Source organism: Colletotrichum jinshuiense, chromosome 9 (assembly GCF_051148585.1).
Source record: "Colletotrichum jinshuiense chromosome 9, complete sequence".
In the NCBI taxonomy this organism is placed as follows: Eukaryota; Fungi; Ascomycota; class Sordariomycetes; order Glomerellales; family Glomerellaceae; genus Colletotrichum; species Colletotrichum jinshuiense.
The window spans coordinates 2,857,177-2,876,848 of NC_139316.1; the positions used below are offsets into that span (position 1 = coordinate 2,857,177).

Below are 19,672 nucleotides of genomic sequence, written 5' to 3' on the forward strand. Positions count from 1 at the left end.
AGTGTCCAAACTGGATTGAAAACATAAAAGTATTGTTCTTGCGGTGGTGGGCTAATCAATGTTGTTTGATCCATTTGGTAGGGCTTTCCTTGCCATAGGGCTGGCGGCGCTTACCCGGCGCTGCTTACATGGGTGGGTGGTGGCTGAGCTTCCTCGGTTGTGCAGCGTCGATTGGCGTCTGCCGCGAGATTGACTGACTTGCACTTGATATCAAATATCATATCAAGCCCGCCCAGTCCGGAGAGGGAGGGGGGATGGTCTCATCGCAGCCAAAGATCATCAAATGGGAAAAGTCAGGTAAGAGCCTCACAGATATGCAAATGTGCCCCCACCCCTTTCCTCGCCCTCCAATCTCCAACTTGGTGAAAGCAGGCGAGGATCACCGCCCCCAGAAGCAGGCTGGATGCTTTCCTCGGCACTAGGCATGACGAGTTCTTACCCGCTTCTTCGAAACAGAACCTTTGCACCCCGCCTACTCATCGGTTGCTCCCGCCAGTGACGCTTGACAATTCGGAACGTGGCGCCCACCCATGTCAAAGGCCGCCGCAGCCGTACAAAAAGATGAAGAATGAGCGAGAGAGAGAGAGGAGAAAAAGGAGAGGAGGGAAACACCGGACGGTAAGCTCCCTCCCCCTCTCGCCATTAAATTGGAATATCAAACTCGATTAACGGCCATTCGTTTGAAGCTTTTGTAAATTCCCCGACCCTGCAGCGACCTTGATTCGCCTACCGTCCGAGCAAAAAGGGCCGCAACCACCAAGCATTTCCAAAACCAAAACAACTGGTTGGCCAGTCGCCTCCGCCCGCCCGTCACCAAATTCCAACGAGAAATTCCAAAACTCGTCACCGCCTTTCCCTCCCCTTGACCTGGCTGGCTGCTAGGAGATTTGTTCCCTCATCTTGGGGTCGTGTAAGCACCTTCTTCCATCATGCCTTGCGTGAGTAGATGGCCACCAGGCCCTCTCGCGACTCGGCTGCTGTCAGAGTCAGAGTCAGTCACCACGCGTCTCTCTGTTCAAGTAGACAGACTCTCGCATCACGGAGCCCCGCGTCCATGCACCTCCGCCCCACTCGATGAGTCCATTCTTCGCAGTCATCCGAAGCGGGGGGGAGGTGCTTGGGTTGTGTGAATCACATGCGTGTTCCCCTTGCCTGCTCCACAACCATGTCCCTTCGCAGAGTGTGGTGCATTAGTCTCCCATGATAGTGCTCAAGTACCCGGTACATCATATTTCAGATTACACTTAGTTCTCGATGGCTCGTCCCGAACGTATGGGGATTTCCCTCCCGCGCGCTAGGGCAAAGCATCGTTGAGCAAACATCGGCTCAAAGGGCTGACTTGGACGTTGCAAACCTAATTCCTGTGACAGAACATGCCGGCGCACTAGCCTTGTCAACTAAGTGCACGACTAGGCTGACGACTCTGCTTGGCATACCTGCGTGTATTCGATTGTAAATACCTAGAAATAGGACAACCATAAAGTCTCAACACCAGCCCGACGCTGCAACGCAACAGGTCCAGGGAAAAAAAAAGATGCTCATACAATTACATTTACATACCAGTGAAAACACTGTGCTTTCAAAAGGGTATCAAAATGCCGCCCAAGCAAAGCAAATCCTTCGCTTCAATCCGAGTACAGTCTATCCTCGTGTCAAGTCCGTTTTCATGACATATGAGGTCCAAAATCGATACCGACGCCGAGTCCCAGCCAAACCCCAAAACACGCTCGCTACTAACTAGACAAACTCAACAAACCGCTGTCGACTGGCCCGCCTCTTCATGGAATACCTGCCGACGACCGCTCGACCAATCTTCCGTCGCTGCTCTCGATGACGCTGAATGCCGCACAGCACGCTCGGGGGGCAGTGAAATGTGCCCCGAAAGAGACTCGTGCCCAGGCGATACCATCCCACTTCCTGTAAGTGGGCCGAAGAACTCCTCCGGTGGCTTGACAGCGTCGTCTCTCCACCAGTGGAAAAGAACATCCTGCTGCCATCGCTGCTTGTCATCGATCTTCAGATGCATAGTTTGAATAAATGTTGAGTACAGGAGCTCCACGGCAAGTGGTGACGTTCGCAATTGGTGCAGAAGCCATCTGGTGATGAAGTCAGACTTATCACCCCCTTTAAACTCGCTGACCAGTCTAGAGATGCCGAATTCCTTCTGAGCCGGGAACAGCCGGGCATTTTTGGTTGGATCATTCGCGGGAAGCCTCGCGGCGCGTCTCAATTCTTCGAGAGCTGTCAAAGGCTCTGGTCGAAGCACATGGTCCGGCTGGGACAAAAGCTGTGGGAATTGAATATGAGCAAGGGTTCCTGACTTTGGCGGTGAGCCGTCGAGGGAAAAGTCTTCTCCGATGTTAGGATCAAGAGCATATGCAATCCTGAAAGACGGATGCTTTTTCATCGCTCCCTTTTCTTTGCAAATTTCCTTCAGCCTGCCAACCTCTTCAGTCAGACGGTTGACCTTTTCCTGCTTCTCGCGCTGTTCTTCAGGAAACTCTTCCATAAATTCCAGTTCTTCCGCGCTGGGCTCCTTCCCAGCTATCTGCTTGATCTCTATGCCGTACGCGTACTGTTCGCGATAAAGAAGCAAGTCATCGAACTCTTCTTGAGCATTGTTTAGATCTCCGATTGCGGACATGAGGTCTTGCCATAAAGGATGAGAATCATCGGGCGGACCGTTGCGAGAGATTCCAGTTAGTTCATACGGCATCTTTGATTGGTCATCCTGCTCATCGTCCTCTGGAGCCTCCATGTGGGCAGTTGTCCGTAAGGCTTTTGTACTTCCAGCTGCCAGAAGACTAAAGAAGCGTGTTTCGATATTGTTTAGATCCTCTTCCTCCTCGTCCAGAGTAAACTCTAGCCCTTCATAACCAGACTCGAGCCAATGATACTCTGTGCGAAGTGTCTGCATCTCGGTAAACCTTTTTTCCAGCATTTCCTCGGACGTTCCAAGTAGACCTTGTCGGCCTCTGATGAGGATGGGGCGGAGCAGATTCATAAAGGTATTATCGGCTTCGTCTTTTTTCCGTCTCAACTCTCGGAAGGCCTTGCGTCTGCTGGCCATTTCTTGCTTTATCGTGTGCAGTCTCTGACGACGCTCCTTCATCTGAACCCATAAATCTTGGACGCCGTCGTCATCTGACGACATCACTGATGCTACAGAAGAAGCATCGGACTCGACCAAGCTGGGGACAGAGCCCCGGGAGTTCTCGAAGCGCGAGACTTTGTTTGTAATGACGTCTGTGACCAGTTTTCTTTCCCGCTCCACGACTTTGCGAGCTTGAACAGTGGGCATGAGTGGGGGAAAGACGACTCGATTTTTCTGCTCGAAATAATCGGCTTCATCAGAGCTAGCCTCGGAGCCTGAACTGGTGTATTCTTGCTGCCACGATCCAGAGGAAAATGACATGGACGGAGACAGGCTGCGTTGTATCGGTGCTTTCGTCAGTCCTCTACCTTCCAGGTAGGTATCCGAAGGCGGCGGCGGCGGCGGCGGCGGCGGCGGATACAGGAATATGGCGTTTATGGGTGGTCGGTCTCCGGGCGGCGGCGGCGGAGGATGAAAATGTTGAGGCATTGAGCCAAATAATGGTCGGGCATTGCGTGACGGAGGACGCAGAGTAGAAGGAACCGGATCTTGAAAGGCGACATGAACATGATGTAGTGCATCAGGCTTCATTTGCGTGGGCGACATGGCCATCGAGGGGTCAAGGGAAACTCTGTTCGGTCGCATCGGCGGCGGCGGAGGTGGTGGTGGTGGTGGTGGATGGCGGACTTGGTCAAACTCGATGCCATCGGTGGACGTCGCATAGAATGGCATGTATTTTTCGTAATATGATCCATCCCTTGACGGGCTGAAAGCAAAGACGCGTCGGTCGGGAGAGCCAGTCGGAGCCATGTGGAGAGGTTATGGTGCGTGCTGGTCGTGATATTGTTCCATCGCTTGGGACGTCTAACAACTCGATGGGAGAAGGTAAGAATCGTCGTTGATTGCCCTGGAATCAAAAATGAAGCGACAATTCGAAGTCGTTGTGGGAGCTGTCGACGCGGCTCGTTCCAGTCGCCAGCTCCTGCTTTGTGTGCTGCTAATTACAGATGCGTCCCAGCAGTAGTGAGTGGCAGGATGGAGACTGACCGAGGCCGTTGGGGGGACCTTGAACCCTTCTCGGTAAGCGGCTCCACTTGCCTCCCGTGTGCTAGTGTACCTAGTAACCTATCTGCACCTTCCCAGCCATAAGCGGAGACCAGCCAGGAGCTGTTGCCGCCCCGGCGCTAATCCCGATGTGTGTCAGCTGCTCAGCTAATGAGTCTGAGCTCTCGTGGGGGCTCTCGGTGGTCCACTGGCAGGTGGACACGGAGAGCGCGGGGTCATGATGAGCACCAGTCGCTACTGGTGGAAGTCACCCACACCAAAACATACACACACCCACGACTGGATGAAAACCGCAGCCTGGTCCCATCGCCTTTTTCCAATCGATTGTACCAGTACGGGAATTCCATCAGGCAGCGGGCCAACCGCTGGCGGCCAGCAACCCCTTCGGGCCTTCATACAGCAGGGGGTGGTGCCGCTTGGGTTGCACACCAAACAGCGAACAGAACAGCGACCGGGGGTGGCCATCTGTGATTCCACCTCACGGAAGAGCAACTGGCGGCTTGTTCTGTCACTTGCTCCACGTCGAGTGGAATACCCGATGGATAATGAGGTCCTTATCAACCCTGGAAGGGTAGTGTCGGGAGGGAACGAAACTGTGCCGTACCACACCCTCTTCTTGTCGTCTCCGTCTTCCGTTTCTTGCCTCCCGTCTCCCGTCTCCCGTCCTTCTTCCACTCCCCCTCCCCTCAGCTTGGGACCGACCATCCAGTTCAACACCTCCCTCGAGCTCAGAATCGCGGTGTTATGCAATACAATGCAGGCCGTCTGAAGCTCATGCCCCCCTTTTGCCGAGAAGTATTGCCTTGCGCCAGTAAGATCTCGCAAGATACGTCACGCGCCGTCGCGCAGCTGCTCTCCACCAATTAAGCGGGCATCTGCCCATTTATCCCTTCGGGGCCCCGAGCCCTTGAGGCCCGGCTTTCCAGTCGAGGTCCGCTTGTCTCTTGTCTCTTTCCTTGAGCCTCAAGCTGACACTGCAATCAGGACTCGGCTTCCGTCCCCCGAGTCTTGTCTTTTGTGCTGGTCCACCCACGAGCGGCGCCTGTACACAGAGCTCTTGAAGTGTAGACACAAGATGCCACCATGCACAAGCAAAAATCCAGCAAACACAGATCGAAGCACGGGAGTGGAGGAGGAGGCGGATGGAGCGATTGGATTTGGTCTCCGCAGTACGGCAAATACTACATGTATCGCGTGAAGAGCAATGGTGAGTCGTGAGCGTTGATGTCTGAAACGTAGCTGACGAGTGGAAGGTGAATGGGATTATATATGGCAGGAGTCGCAAGTTTCGCAACCACAGGACCAGACGATCCCACGAGAGCAGCCGGAAGTAGACGCAGTCTCCGAGAGCTTCGAGGCGCTCTCAACTTCGCCTTCTGCCACCGAGAGTAGCTATTACTCGACACATGCTGTTGAGAGTTCAGGTGTGTAGCCGAGTGGCTGCGTCGCGTTGGCTGTAGCTAACACGTTATAGACCCATCGTACACGTACCCGCCTTCTGGATCTCACGGCACATCAAGCCGGTCGAGAAAGGGTAAGGGAGTGGCTTATGAAGGCGAGCCACAGGATGGGGATCAACCAGACACACAGCCCGAGGAGCCGGCACCGGCGCCGCCGCCATTAGACCCCTTCTGGGGCGCGCAGCATGCTTCTCGGCAGTACGGACAGGCGGTTTCGGAGCAGGATCGAGAGCGTAAGGAGGCTGTCTCCCATCGCAAAGACGTAGTTGACACGGCAAACAGTTGATCCCCCTCAAGCTACTCAAGAAGGTCTTTACCATGAACACGAGGATTACGTGCCAGCACACGACAAAACACCGTCTGATTACAGTCAGGGTAGGTCAACCATGCCGGCGGTGTGGAGCAAGCTGACATATTCAGATTCTGGGTATGTGACAGCCGATATGGGGGAGTCTTATGACCCAGGACTTGCAACAGCCATGGCAGCAAGTCACAATCAAATGTATGGGACTGCGAGCCCAGGCGAATCGTCGACCGACCCACCATACGGTATGAATTGGTAAGACTTCCCAGGGACTACTAGTCATTGCTAACCGCCACAGGTCCCTATACAGAGTATGAGGAGGAAGAGGGCGCGGTAACACCAAAGGCGCAGAAATCGTCCTTTGACATTAGTGGCACATTTGGGGATGCCGAAGATTTAGATCCACGTAAGTCGCCTTCTCTATGAAAATCCTCCGCTGACCAAGAACAGGGTATATCGTCGAACCATCTCACAAATTTCGTCCTGGATCGGTAGGTTCTTTAATGCAATATATGTTTCATTGGCTAACTCCATCAGATCTTCAAGGTACTCTGGTCAGAGCCATCTGGCACCACTGTGGGAGGAACACCAACCATATCTGAAAAGTTCCAGACTCGTGACAAATTCGGGGGGCCCATTTTTGTCGGATTCCGACGATTTGTTGTTATTGCCAATGATGACGGGCACTGCGCTTGCGTGTAAGTAGAAACCGGAACACAATCAACGCTTACACTGACACCGTTAGGCCTATCCTCACCTACCAAGGCAAGGCTTGCAACAAGAAGGGTGTAAAAGCCCACAAACACGGCATAATATATGCTCAAGGTAGTAAGCCTCGCACGGTTTCAAACGAACCGAAGCTTGGATTTGCCCCGATACGGGCCAAGATTACGATCGAAGGCGAGAAGCTCGCCAAAGAGTCGCGCATCAACTACTCGAAGCTTGTTACTGTCGAACACAACGTTAAGGTCTTTTTCATCGGCTTCATCGGCCAAGATGAAATCGGAGACGCTGTGGATGCCGTCAACAAATGCTGGGAACAAAAGGTCCACGCCAAGCGTAGACACAACAAATAAGTAGACTATCCGTCTGCAAACGTTTTTGCGTCTCCGTCACAATCCGGCGGCGACACAGTTTACGATTATATACGTTTTGGGGAGCAAATGTTTATCCTCCTCTACCACGATTAACGACAGTCTATTTCGCCGCTAGCCTGGCTGATTTTACGTTGTTATTGCGGAAGCTTTGGCATGCCGATTTACATGATATCAAACATTTGATCAGTATTTATTTTACATGACTTTTATTCCCAAGGATTTGGCAGCATCGGCAGCATCCATGCTGACCACAACGCAGTGAAGGAAGGACATGGGAACAGACCATGGGCAAATTGCATTACTGGGAATCTCTACTTATTCTGCTTGGGCATCATATCAATACGATCACGATTCTCTCATATCCAATGCCCTATTCGAAGATTCTAGAATACATTGCATGCCGACCTTAAGTCATTACCCGGGCTGTGCCGCAGGACATCCTGGTCCCAAGGCCCCGGGAATGGGTGTTCGTACCTTACATGGGATTCATAATTCCAGTTTTGGAATCTTGCACATCTTCAAAGATGCCAAAATGCTGTGCATCAGTAATCGCTCGACCCCACGTTCTCCAGTGTGGGGTCGGCGAACCGGGAGCTACCTAACTAACGAACAGCCGAGGCTCGGTATCTTCTCCCCCGCAAACGTCACTGACCAGGGTCTCCGCGACCTGATATTTTGAAATGGCGACCATTTCTTGACAGATTTTAATCCCGACAACCTTCAAGCTTCCATTACATCGCCCTGATCAAATAAAATCGAGCGCCCACCTTTGAACAAGACATTATTACCATGGCCGAAGCACAGCTCAATGACTTTCCCTCTCTCTTCTCCCTCAAGGGTAAGGTCGCAGTTGTGACCGGCGGCTCTCGAGGCCTCGGCCTTCACGCCGCCTCGGCGTACGTCTCTGGGCCATCTCAACAATAACCTCCTGCTGATTGACCGACGTGTAGCTTCCTCCAGGCTGGCGCCTCCAAGGTCTTCATTTCCTCCCGCAAGGGTGACGCCTGCGAGGAGGCCTGCAAGGCCCTAAACGCCATCCCGAATCGCAGCCCTGGCGCGTTAGCGATCCCCGTCCCTGCCGACGCCGCCTCAATCAAGGGCGTCGAGCATCTTGTCGCCGAAGTCAAGAAGCACACAGATCGCGTCGACATCCTCTTCGCCAATGCGGGCGCGACATGGGGCGAGGCGTTCGACACGCACCCAGACGATGCCTTCGCCAAAGTCATGGACCTCAACGTCAAAGGAGTTTTCAACACCATCCGTCTCTTCACGCCTCTGCTAGAGAAGGCAGGCAACACGGACGACCCTGCCCGCGTCATCATCACGGCGTCGGTGGCTGGCCTGGGCATCGGCACCCTCGGGAAGCAGGGGACGTACGGGTACAGCGCCAGCAAGGCGGCCGTGATCCATCTCGGCAGGAATCTAGCGCTGGAGCTGGCGCCGAGGAACATCACCGTCAACTCCATCGCCCCGGGCTTCTTTCCTAGCAAGATGTCGAACGGCCTTCTCAAGATCGGAGGTGGCGCGGACAAGATTGGGAAGGGAAACCCCATGGGACGGTTGGGGAGAGCGGAGGATATCGCAGGCGCTGTGGTGTACCTTGCCAGCCGTGCCGGGTCGCACGTCAACGGCGAGGTTATTGCAATCGACGGCGGCTCGTTGTGGCAGCGTGGGGAGCTGAACGTGTCCAAGCTGTAAGGCTACAGTGTGCAGTGTAGCTGTTGTGGAAACAAAACATGTATTATCGCGCCGATGCTATGCTCCTGTCTATCATGCTACCATGTGCCGCGACCCCTGTACAGAACCTATAGACCGTGACTCATTACGGCTTCCGTGCCACCCAGAAACTTGCCCGGTACGTTGTATGCAGCATGCTCTCGGGGTCGTGGATGTATGGCGCCTCGATGCCCGTCTCGCGTCGCTCGACTACGAACCCGACCTTCTCCACCAGCGCCATGACCTCGTCGTCGCTCAGCTCGAAGCTCCCCGGGTCAGCGATGCCCGACGAGTTGTTGTAGTCGTGCTCCCCGTCACCGTCGGTATCCCGGCCGTGGTTGCCGGGGGCGTTGTTCTCGAAGTGCCACAGCAACGGGCCGAAGTTGATGAGCACGCCGCCCGGACGCAGGCAATAATAGATGGTCTCGAGGTAGCGCACGAGGTTCGGCGCCGTGTCGAGGAAGAAGACGGTGGCGACGGCATCGTACGTCGCCGCGTGGTCCTCGTCGGCGTAGAGACACAGGAAGTCGGCGGCGCACATGGACATGGAGCCGGCCGAGGGCCCCGTGGCGGCGAGCTCCGTGGCCGGGTGGATGTCGGGGACGGCGCAGCTGCGCAGATGGTTCGTGCGGGTGCGGTGGTTGGAGAAGCTGTGCACCCAGGGGTAGATTGAGTGCTGGCCGGCGGCCTTTGTGCAGTTGAGGATGTAGGAGGAGGCGAGGAGCTGGTGGTACGATATCTCGTTGCCCTCGGCCTCGTGGCCGGAGCGGCAGAGCTCGAAAACGAGGCGGCCGAGCCCCGCGCCGGGTACGAGGACCTTCAGTGGCTCGGACGGCTCGGGGCTGCGGGCCTTGCGCTCGCGGTCGACGGCGTCCAGGATGGGGCCGTAACAGACGCGGCGCTCCTCGGCGCCCTCTGCGGACCAGTCGCGGAAGAACTGGCGGAGGGTGCTCCGGGCCTTGTCGGTGTCGCTGTGCTTCGCGACGCCGACCCAGGCGTCGGGCATACGCGGGACGTCCTGGGGGTCGCCGGGCCCGGCGAGGTGGAAGGAGCGCAGGCCGTTGCGCGCGATTTCACGGGCAAGCTCGGCGTTGGACTCGATCGCGTCGTCGGTGCGGTCCAGGGTGTCGAGGAAGTTGAAGGGATGGGCGGCGAGCATCTGCCAATGCGCCTGGGGTAGGGCGTAGAAGGATTGCCGGCGGAGGTGGGTTACGTTGAAGTGAGCCACCTTTGCGTATTGGCTGGGGAGGGTCGTTGTTAGTGAGGGGTCGTTTGAGATGGGGAGGCCAAGGTGAGATGGAGAGATGGAGACAGATGAGATTGCCGAGATCCAATTCATTGGCCAGGATGCGTTTTCCTCCTCTTCTGTTTCTTGTTCTCTTTGTTATTTCCTTTCCGCCTTTTTGGAGAGGCAGTTCGTATGCCATCCTCACCTCAGGCAAACAAAACAACCCAAGGATGATGAGTGAAGAAGCATTGATGGGGAAGGGGAGCCCGGGGCCTTGCACTCACAGAAATGAGTCCAGCGCGCAAAATATGACCCTCGTCTCCTCCGGGTCGTCAATCGTGTTCTCCATGCCGCTCCATTGCTCGTCGTCTGCCATCTTTGCGGCTTGGCCTCCTTATCCCCCGCTGAAGTCTGCGTTGTATTTGTGTTGTTGGGGGAGGAATGAGTGAGCGAGTGAGCGAGTGGATGAGTACTCACTCTCTGAAAGGCTCAACAACACTTGTGTTCGATTCTGAGTTTTCGGTTGGTTGGTGGGCAGCGCAGCACAAGGAGGGGCAACAAGCCGGCGGCGGAGCTGTGACGGCAGAACCGGGGGGTGGGCGAGGAGGGGGAAGGGGCGGCACCAACCAAGGGTACGCTCCGCTCAAGATCCGGGGGGAAACTTTGATGCAGTAGTAAATTTGCCAGGCACGGAAAATGTTCAAGCTGGACTTTCGACGTTGGATTGAGCCCAAAGCCCTGGGATAAGACAAAAATAGGAAAGGGGAAAAGAAAAAGTAAAAAAACGCAGAAACCAAAAAAAGGAAAAGGGGTCCTTTTCGACAATGCGTAAGGTGTGAGTGAGTGAGTGAATGTGACTGCTGGCCCTCTCCGACAGCGACAGCGGCGGCTGCCGCCATCGCCTTGGTTGCATGGATGGACCGCCAACCCCTGGGACCGCGGGGCAGGAGCACTGAAGTGAACACCGGGACCTCAGGGCCTACCAATTGGCCGCCCCTCAGTGGGGTCCGCCAATGTACTACATAGGCGAGATCGACACCAGCTTCTGTCACTTATTATTAGTGTTCCTATTTGCCCTAAATACCATTGCAATCTGGATGTCGATAGCTTGCTTCAACCTATTTGCGCTTCTACCCTTTATACACGGGGATTTCCTTCTTCTTGTTCCTCCCATACATAGACAACTTCGTCACCATGTTTTGGGACGGCATGGAAGCTCGAGGTGATTGGTTAATGGACACTGATTCATTCCTTTCCCATCGTCAATCTACATGATCGCGTTGCTGCTAGTCTACATATTCCGCATGCCCTTGATATTGTCTCGCCATCCCAACGCCAGAGTTCGCAAAATGCTCGCCAATTTCGATTCGTCCTCCATTCGTGCTCGTTTCCATTCTTCTCGGTACCAAGTCATTGCCTGGTTTTGTATGCTCCTCGTAAGAGCTGTCTTTACGCTTCACTCAGTGATCACGGGTGCGGCGATACCCTTCCTTTCTCCTCTTCCGTCGCTCATCCGCGTAGTCGCTGCTGACAGCGCTCTGGCTGCTCAAGCCGGGAATGACGTGATGGTACGACTTGTTACCCATGTCGCTCTCCAGCGCGCTCGTGATATCGCTCTCGGCCCAGCTGCCTGGGATGCTGTGCTCCGGTTCCTCCTGCGGCGGCGGAAGGGCATAACCCCTGGTAGCCTGGTCCTCCGCAACTGTGCTCGCGCGCTGGAAGCTGAAGTCGCGCCTCGAGCTACCTGCAGCACGTCCCTTCTCCTGGAGCTTCTTGGCCTCGGCGCGGATGCGCTGACGCTCACGCTCCTCGTTGCGGTCTGCCGTACTGTACACCTTGCGGATGCCGCCCGTCTTAGACGCCCCTGTCTTGGACGCCCCCGTCTTGGTCGGTGTGGAGGTTGGCGTGGTTTCGCGGTGAGAGAGTAGATTCGTAGAGACAGACGACTCGGTCGGGTTGGTGGAGCCATCCCATTCGGACGCCTCTGATTCCTTGTTGAGACCGCCGACACGGGCGGGCTTCTCGTGGCGGTATGATCGTAGGTGCTTCTTGGCCTCGCGCTCTGCATCCTCGTCGATCAAGACACCCGTCTCATCGTAGTTCTTCTGGGCTGAGCGCTTCTCCTTGTGGCGGGCCTCCTTCTCCTTACGCCTCTTCTCGCGCTTCCGCTCGCGCTTCTCACGGGCATAGATGTCGCTCGCTCCGGCGGTAATTCCGGACAGGGTGGTTCCCGAGATGCTCGTTGAGTTGTCGTCGTAGTCCTTGTACACGCTGCCGCCGCCGAGGTTGGTAGAAGGTGTGGCATTGGATAGAATCGTTCCGTTGGGACCCCTCCGGCGCAAAACGGTCGATTTGTACTCGTCCCAGTCGTTCTCTTTGAAGTAAAAGCCGCCGTTTTTGGCCCAAAAGAAGAACCAGATACCGGTGATGACGAAAGCGGCCCCGATCAGGCCGAATATGACAAAGATGGCCGTGTTGTTGATGTTCTGCGGGTCGGTAACGCCGACATGGGGGTCTTCTTTGTACTGGGTGCTGTCGCGGGCGACGAGAACAGATCGAGCAGCGAGGGGGCCGATGGAGGGGTCAAATGTCCTGGCTGTGATATCTGCTGTGTCCGGCAGACTCGAGAGTCTGCTAGAGATGTACGAACGGGCTTGGTGCGTCAGGCCGGTGACGACGGCCGGAGCCATGCTGGGCAGTTGACTTCAATCGAAGTCTTGGGTAATGGGTGCTTGTCGATGCTGGATGACGATGCTGGCAAACCAGCGACTATGGAGGTGAGACAATTTCCCGAGGGTGCTGTAGATGGAATGGTGTCTGTCCACCGTGATTGAAAAATGGATGGCCAAATGCTCAAGCTGAGTGCGGATGGAATGTCCAAAAGTACAGAGCAGAGGAGAGTTGCCTGGTCAGCTGCGTGGTGGCGGAAAAGTTGTTCCTATAGAAACCAGAAATTGCCGTGGCTGGGGGTTGTGCGACAACTGAGGTGGTTGGTGGGGGAATTTGCCGGGGCCGCTTCCCTGCCTCTTGCCTTTGGAGGGTTTCTGCACTGGAACAAGCCCAGAAGCATCTGCAACTTGGAAGATGGCTTCCTGGGATGATCAACGCGCTCGGCCTCTGGGTTGTTTTGGTGTAACCTCTTCGAGACTACATTGTGGTTCATTAGAAGTATTGCCCGTCCATCGCAGCTGCCACCACGAGCTCTTCCCCAGCCCCCAGCGAAAATGACGTCGAAAGTAAACAGTCCCACCTGCTCCCCAGCAACCGCAGCTGCCCAATCGCCTCTGCCCACGCGCTTTCCCCTTTCGTCGTCCTGTCAGGTACCATCCCAGCGAAACGGGCAGCAATGGACGGCGGCGGTGGATCCCGCGCTCCCGCACGGAATCAACGGTTCGAACGAAGCGCCGTCCACCCACCCTCAAAGCTGTGGACTGTGGCATGGTTTCCTTCCCCCCCTTATTTTTCCGATGTTTTTCTTCATCCCATCTATTACCGCCCATGCCTCTTTTCCCCTTGACGGCACCCCTTTCGCCGACAAAGGGTTGGCCGGTTCCTGGACCCAAATTCAGCAATGTTTTAAGAGCCTCAAACTAGACCCCCCGTTTCAAGTCTGTATCACAACGACAGCGCCAACTGTTGGAAGCTGACCGGCTCGGGAATCTTCGTGGGGGAGATCATCAACAAGACACTTGCCTGTTCTCACTGGACCCTAAAGCTTATCTTGAGGAGAGGAACTGTCACCGCAAACTCTGAGGCAGCCTGGTGCCGGTCCATCGGACCGCCCTGAACGGTAACTGATCATCCACGCCCTCCGTCCTAGGGCGGGAGGGCGTGGGCGTAAACATTGCACAGGTGTGCCAGATTGGCGCCACCATCATCACGAGACAGTTGCTTCATTGCGCGGTTGCTGTTCCAACAGTTTTATTGCGGCCTACATGGCTCAGCCATTTCGGGGTATCTGTCCTTGCCTCGGAAAAAAAGTGGCAAGTCATCCGCTACCTTACACCATGTCCATCCGATTCCTCCTTTTCCTGCCCGAGCCTGGGCTGACTGCCCTATGAGAACCCCAAATGCTGATGGCTTGGGGGCAGTCAGGCAAAGCCCTATTCCCAAATGGTATCTTGCCAAATAATCTAACTTGAAATGAAGAGATAAAACCCCGTAGATGACCATGACAGTTTGTAAATGCCATCACCCTAAAAAACACAAGAAGTGTGAACTTCCCGGATTGCCGATACAGGTTGTCTATCAAGTTGCCCAACTCGTACGCCGTGCTGAAAATGCGACACATGCCTTGCCGCGTGGGGCAGAACAATGTCGCAGAGGCACGGCAGCCATGACCTCGGGGGTAGAACCAAGACCAGCTACTCCTTCGCCTAAGCCCAGAAAACAAGACGACCCATTATCGTGTTTGGGCATACAATTTCAAACCGTTTATTTGGTCTCGCCCGCCGCACAGCCAGAATCGGCATATACATGAATCATTCTGTAAATGGTATAAAAATGTTTTGGAAGAAAAGAGCAGCGCTCGCGACAACCTCCGCTTTGGGTATAAACTTTTCCGCTGCCAGAAAGTTGACCCCAAGCAGCTGCAGAAGCAATAGAAACAAAATGGGGGGGAATGAAAAGGACCAGGTAAAAAAAAAAAAAAGCCAATCGTATCGATACAGCCATCAATCTGAACGCAGGGGCGGAAAGAACGCTCGCTCTAAGGAAATCGCGTAACACCAAAACAAAACTGCGTCACTTCGTCAACTCATCATCGTTGTCGCACCCCATTCAGGAAAACGGTATCCTCGGGTAATCGTAACCACCGGCCTGGCTTCGACTCCAGGAGTCGGCCTGGCTCGAGGCTCGAGCGCGTATGGGAAGTCGCTCCATCCGGCTCCGACGGTCCTCAGTGTAGATGGTGCTTGCCTTGTCGCTTCCTCCGAGACGGCCTTGCTGGCTGATGTTTATTTCACCGCCATCCTGACACTGGATCTCAGCGTTGCCAACCCTAAGAACGGCGCTGCCGGTGACTTTGATGGTGATATCCTCGCCATCGCCGGCCGAAGACCTGGTAGTTCGCGTAGTAGCACTCCGTCGGTACTCGCTCTCGTCACGGCTCTCGCTGCTGCCGCTAGACCTGCTGCTCTTGCTCTTCTTTGCCGCCTTGGACAGGGCTGCGGCGGTCAGAGGCTCAGTAGGGCCGCCACTCACGCCGTTCTGATAGGCAAGTGCAGCGGCCGCATTGGCCTCGTACTTTGATTGCGAGAAGCTGCCGCCGCCGCCACCACTGCCAGCCATATACGAGTGGCGTCGGTTATTGCGAGCGGCGGGCTCAACTTGATAGCCGTCACGGCTGTATGTGCTAGAGCCTCGACGGTGCGAACGAGGTCTGGAAACGACGCCGTCGTCGTAATGGTAACCTTGAGGCACAATTTCCCGGTATAGAGATTCTTCACCGTCCAAGTCGTCCGACTCATAACCAGCGGATGCGATCTGTCTCTGCGGAGGCGGTGGGCGCAGTGCCTGTCGTGGCGGCGCAGTCGTCTTGGAACGGGGAGCGGGGGGAGGCGGCATGAGCTTTCGAGCCTCGTCGTCCCGGACTTTTAATGACCGCCGCCTAACAATGTTCTCTTGTTCGTAGGCTGGGGCGTAGTCATCATAATCGAACGAGGCCGACATGGATCGGTGTCCCATGGCAGATGACGGCCTCTGCTGGAAGCGTTGGGCCAGGTGCGCGTGCTGGGGGCCGCCAGCTGTAGGTGGGGGCGGAAAGTATTCGTTCGACGGTGGAGGGGGCGCCTGTACAGGGTACGGGACACCACCCGCTTGAGCCCAGGCTGGTGGAGGGTACGATGTGCCTGGAGCAAATGGAGAATGGGCTGGCATCTGAAGCGGCATCGGGGACGGAGCGAAAGGCGAGACATTCTGAGGGGGAGGAGCGAAAGGCGGAGCGGTCGGGGCCTGAGCAAAAGGGGAGGAGGCATTCTGAGCGGCATGCCATTGCTGGTTGGACGTTGGTGGTCGGGAGCCCTGGCCGTAGTAGCTGCTCGGGCGGTTCGACATGGCTCTGGGCCGCGGGCCTGGTGCTGGTTGAATACCGTACTGCGAGGCGTCGTCTTCAAACCTTGGTCTCCTATACTCGTCTGGGCGCTTGGTGTGGACCACGGGTGCCGTGTTTACGTGCTTTGCAGTTGGGCGTACTGCGGACTTTTTGGGGGCGGGTCGCTCGCGCTGCTCACGTTCGCGACGCTCCGCCCTTTCTCGCTCCTTCTGCTGGCGCTGCCTTTCCTCTCGGCGTGCTTCCTTATCCGCAGCTTCCTTTTCCTTGACACGCCTTGTCTTGTCTCTTTCTCTCTTGTCTGACGTAGTAGGGTGGACGGTATCGTCCGAGTCGGTCAGGCCCTGTGGCGGAGAGATCGACGTTCTCCTCGGCATCTTGTCTTTACGCGATTTGCCGCTGTTGGCCTTTTGTTTGATTGGGCTCCCAGGTGCAATGGACCGGGCGTACTTGTCGGAGCCCTCGATCACAGAGCCAGTGTCCTCGTCAACGTCTTGTACGTGGGCGATGTTTTCGCGTGCCATAGCGAAGCGGTGTCGTGAGTCGCAGAGGGGCTATTCCAGTGTGCTGATAGCTCGGTGGTCGAGCGACTGATGTAAAGAGGCAAATGTGCCTCGACGGAGGCGGGCAATCGTGGGTTTGCAGCAAGTACTCGATGGTGTGGTGAGGTGGTAGGAACGTGGGTGCGGTGGGAGTCGGGAACTTTTTTGTATAAAGGGCGGACGAGAAGGACAGTGGGGATGCGGAAGGGGATGCGACCACTATGTGAGGGAGGGAGGGCCCGTATTTGTGGAGACAAGAGTCGACCAGGATGGGGTGTGAAATTGGGTGTGGGAGGTAATGGGACGCTATGGTTCGGTTGGCGTTGGGTGCGAAGCCAGGTTGTTCGTCGATTGTCGTACGGAGGATGTGTTGAGAGGGATAGAGATGGTCAGGGGAAGCGTGGGCAGTGAGATGTTGTTTTAACAAAAACGTGTTATTGTCCAACACAGACGTAGCGGGTTGCGGACGAGCGCCGTATCTTATTAGTTCTGGGGGGTGCTGTTTTTTATTTTTATTTTTGCTATGCAAAGCCGTCCTACGGCTGCTGCTTTGCGAGAGACAAGAGCCCGGAGAGAGAGCGAGAGGGGGGAGAGAGAGAGAGCGAGAGAGAGACGAAGGGTGGGAGGGGTGTGTGCGCAGCGGAGCACTTCTCTCCCAAGCAGGAAGCAGAAAAAAAATGCAAGCCAATCGTGGGGTCGGCCTACAGGCAATGGAGGGGCGTGGTCCGAGTAGAAAAGGACCTGACAGCGGATGATGTCGTTTGGTTGCCCGGGGTGCTCTGCCGCTGTCCAGTGTCACTCCAATGGCCGGGCAGCGCTGGACGATAGCGACAAGGTGCAGGAGGAGGGGGGGGGGGGGGGGGGTGACCGTGGTTGTAACACTGAGAGAGCTCTGATGGGTTTTGGTTCCGGCTCTGGTTTTGGGCCATCCGAGGCGGACGGGAGCGCTGGAACGGACTATGCTTCGCGGGAGATGGACAGGCTTGCAATATGAGGGAAGGTGGGGGTGCCGGTGTTGGTGCTGGTGCTGGTGCCCGGCTTGCAAGGCCCAAAGTCGAGTGCCGATGTCGAGAGCGTGGCTCTGGAGAAACAAGGACCCCCCAGGAAAGACAGGATATTCTTCTGGTCGTCAATCTGCCTGTCGACCGCATCGAAAAGTCAACAAAGGGTGGGTGGGATTCTTCTTCGCTGGGTCCTGGCAAACTGGAACAGGTCCCAGAAACAAACAGGAGCTAACACGATAGCCTCAAAACCCCACCGCGTGGCAGCAAGGAAAGCTCAGCTGGAGCGGCGTCGTAGCTGTTCGTTCTGCTCCAGCAGAGTTTTGTTGGCTGCCGTTCTTCCGCAGTGCCCGAGTGAACCGGGGGATCCCTTCGACACAGCAATTGACCGCAAAATTGGGAACTGGGCGACCCCTGGTTGCCGTGCTTGTGTTGGCGCCGGTGCAAATCGCCGCCGCTTCGAGTCAGAGCGCCAGAAGCACTCAGGCCCAACTGTGGAGAAGCTTGTCTTTCGTTTCTTCCCGTCCGCGACCGTTGTAACGGATTCCCCAGACCGGGGGGCACAGGCCTTGCAAGTGTTGCTGGCCGTGACAACCAATCTATTCTTGTGCCGCCAGCTGTGGCGGCGCTGACGTCTTTGTACGTCGCCATTGCCATCGTGTGATGTAGGTTTATTATTGTTCTGCTTGACTCCGGCTGAATAGTCCGCTGCATTGTGTTCTCCGCTGGTCTCTTCTGCTTAGTGTGGCCTCGGGGATCGAAATCTCAAATGCGGCAAACACCAAGCGGATCCTCCCTCCACCCCAAGAAGAAGAAAAAAAAAGGACTTGGCTGGGGTGTGGACACAGAGTAACCACGCTGCCAGCTGTCTGGATGAGACAGATGGGCTCCCTTGGGCTGCTGGAATTTGGCTGGGAAAGCCTCCGCGTGTGCGGGAGATCCACCTCCAGGGCCGAACAGGACGGGGGTGCCACTCGATGATGACGGAGCGTCGCTGTGTATGGTGCGTTGTGCCCTTTTCGGCTGGGGTTTTTTTTTCTCGGTTCCTTTTTGCTAGGTGGTTTAGTGCCCGACCCTGCACTAGGCTTGGCGTTTGGGTATCAACGTCCAGTCGAGCTGACGAACGATGGCTTGGGGTTCCAATCGTTTGCCGCGCTTTTCTATATTCTTCTCTCTCATTTGGGAAACAAACGGGTTTTCGTCTTCGGTTGGGAGGCTGGTGAGAGGGGGTGGGAAAAAAACCCTCACGACTGGTGATCGGCCTCGGATGGGATGGGGTAGCAACTTGGTGCGCGGCCTAGCATCAAGTTGCCAGAACAATCTCGAATCAAGCATGAGGAGACAATGTCCGACCGTTCGCTGCTATTCGAGGCAACCGGCCGCCTTCGAGTTGCTGGCAGACAGAAGCTGCACATAATGCAGAATCCCCCATCGCCCCTTCAGCATCGCCAACGCACCTGGCTGCTTCAAAGAGCCCAATCATGGGCCCGACCCACTCGGCCTGGAATGCAGTCTCATGCAACCCGGGCCCGCTCGCTCTTCTCATAGGGCGGGTCCGGGAAGGCAAGGAGAGTCACCCTTCCTTCTCGGGTTTGAATGGCTGCTGCTCTCACCCACTTGCCCAGCCAGGGACTGGTCTCTACAACTTTATGAACGAGACCATGTAAGATGGCATCACGTTGCTGAACTGCTGCAGCGTTCCACGTCCGGATCCGTCTCCCCGCGTCTCCTTACAACTAAGGTCCCCCCGGTTGATAACAATTTCGTTTCTCTTCGAGGGTACAGTGCCCGTGTACGTCTGTATCAGATGCTGACCATGTTCCAAATCACGACGCGGTTCGTGGGAAATGGCCATTGTTGAAGGCATAGATTCGACATCAGTCCCAACTTGGTGCAACGAGTTGGCTGAATATGAGGCGACAAAAAGTCGTGCCGCCGCGACCGCGTTGTTTCCGTCTCACTAGCCGTCTTTCGACTCTCGAACGTGGTCTCGAACGTGTTACTCATCTGCTCCGATGGTGTGCCGTTCTTATTGGTAAGTCTCGACATTCAGGTTGGAGCCCCAATCGGGCACCAGGTACTCCCTAAACCCACCCAGGTAAACTACCTCTCTGAA

The 19,672-nt window shown here is 55.8% G+C and overlaps 6 protein-coding genes across 6 annotated transcripts; 2 read left to right on the top strand and 4 right to left on the bottom strand.

Moving 5' to 3' along the window:
• Nucleotides 1–1,747: 1,747 nt before the first annotated feature.
• EsH8_IX_000759 (uncharacterized protein) lies at nt 1,748–3,583 on the bottom strand (the record flags this gene model as incomplete). The annotated part of the gene is made up of 1 exon (XM_083267095.1): nt 1,748–3,583. One exon carries the CDS (start codon nt 3,581–3,583, stop codon nt 1,748–1,750), a length of 1,836 nt encoding a protein of 611 aa, XP_083130660.1.
• A 1,659-nt stretch (nt 3,584–5,242) lies between these two features.
• On the top strand, nt 5,243–6,999 carry EsH8_IX_000760 (uncharacterized protein; the record flags this gene model as incomplete). Its single annotated transcript, XM_083267096.1, has 9 exons — nt 5,243–5,366; nt 5,413–5,583; nt 5,634–5,852; nt 5,902–5,994; nt 6,040–6,168; nt 6,222–6,329; nt 6,374–6,414; nt 6,461–6,621; nt 6,669–6,999. The coding sequence occupies 9 exons, from the start codon at nt 5,243–5,245 to the stop codon at nt 6,997–6,999; spliced, it is 1,377 nt and encodes a 458-aa protein (XP_083130661.1).
• An 810-nt stretch (nt 7,000–7,809) lies between these two features.
• On the top strand, nt 7,810–8,718 carry EsH8_IX_000761 (uncharacterized protein; the record flags this gene model as incomplete). Its single annotated transcript, XM_083267097.1, has 2 exons — nt 7,810–7,916; nt 7,971–8,718. The coding sequence occupies 2 exons, from the start codon at nt 7,810–7,812 to the stop codon at nt 8,716–8,718; spliced, it is 855 nt and encodes a 284-aa protein (XP_083130662.1).
• Nucleotides 8,719–8,842: 124 nt separating this feature from the next.
• On the bottom strand, nt 8,843–10,340 carry EsH8_IX_000762 (N2227-like protein-domain-containing protein; the record flags this gene model as incomplete). Its single annotated transcript, XM_083267098.1, has 2 exons — nt 8,843–9,977; nt 10,249–10,340. The coding sequence occupies 2 exons, from the start codon at nt 10,338–10,340 to the stop codon at nt 8,843–8,845; spliced, it is 1,227 nt and encodes a 408-aa protein (XP_083130663.1).
• Nucleotides 10,341–11,424: 1,084 nt separating this feature from the next.
• Nucleotides 11,425–12,654, bottom strand: EsH8_IX_000763 (uncharacterized protein; the record flags this gene model as incomplete). Its single annotated transcript, XM_083267099.1, has 1 exon — nt 11,425–12,654. One exon carries the CDS (start codon nt 12,652–12,654, stop codon nt 11,425–11,427), a length of 1,230 nt encoding a protein of 409 aa, XP_083130664.1.
• Nucleotides 12,655–14,743: 2,089 nt separating this feature from the next.
• Nucleotides 14,744–16,537, bottom strand: EsH8_IX_000764 (uncharacterized protein; the record flags this gene model as incomplete). Its single annotated transcript, XM_083267100.1, has 1 exon — nt 14,744–16,537. One exon carries the CDS (start codon nt 16,535–16,537, stop codon nt 14,744–14,746), a length of 1,794 nt encoding a protein of 597 aa, XP_083130665.1.
• Between the last annotated feature and the right edge of the window lie 3,135 nt (nt 16,538–19,672).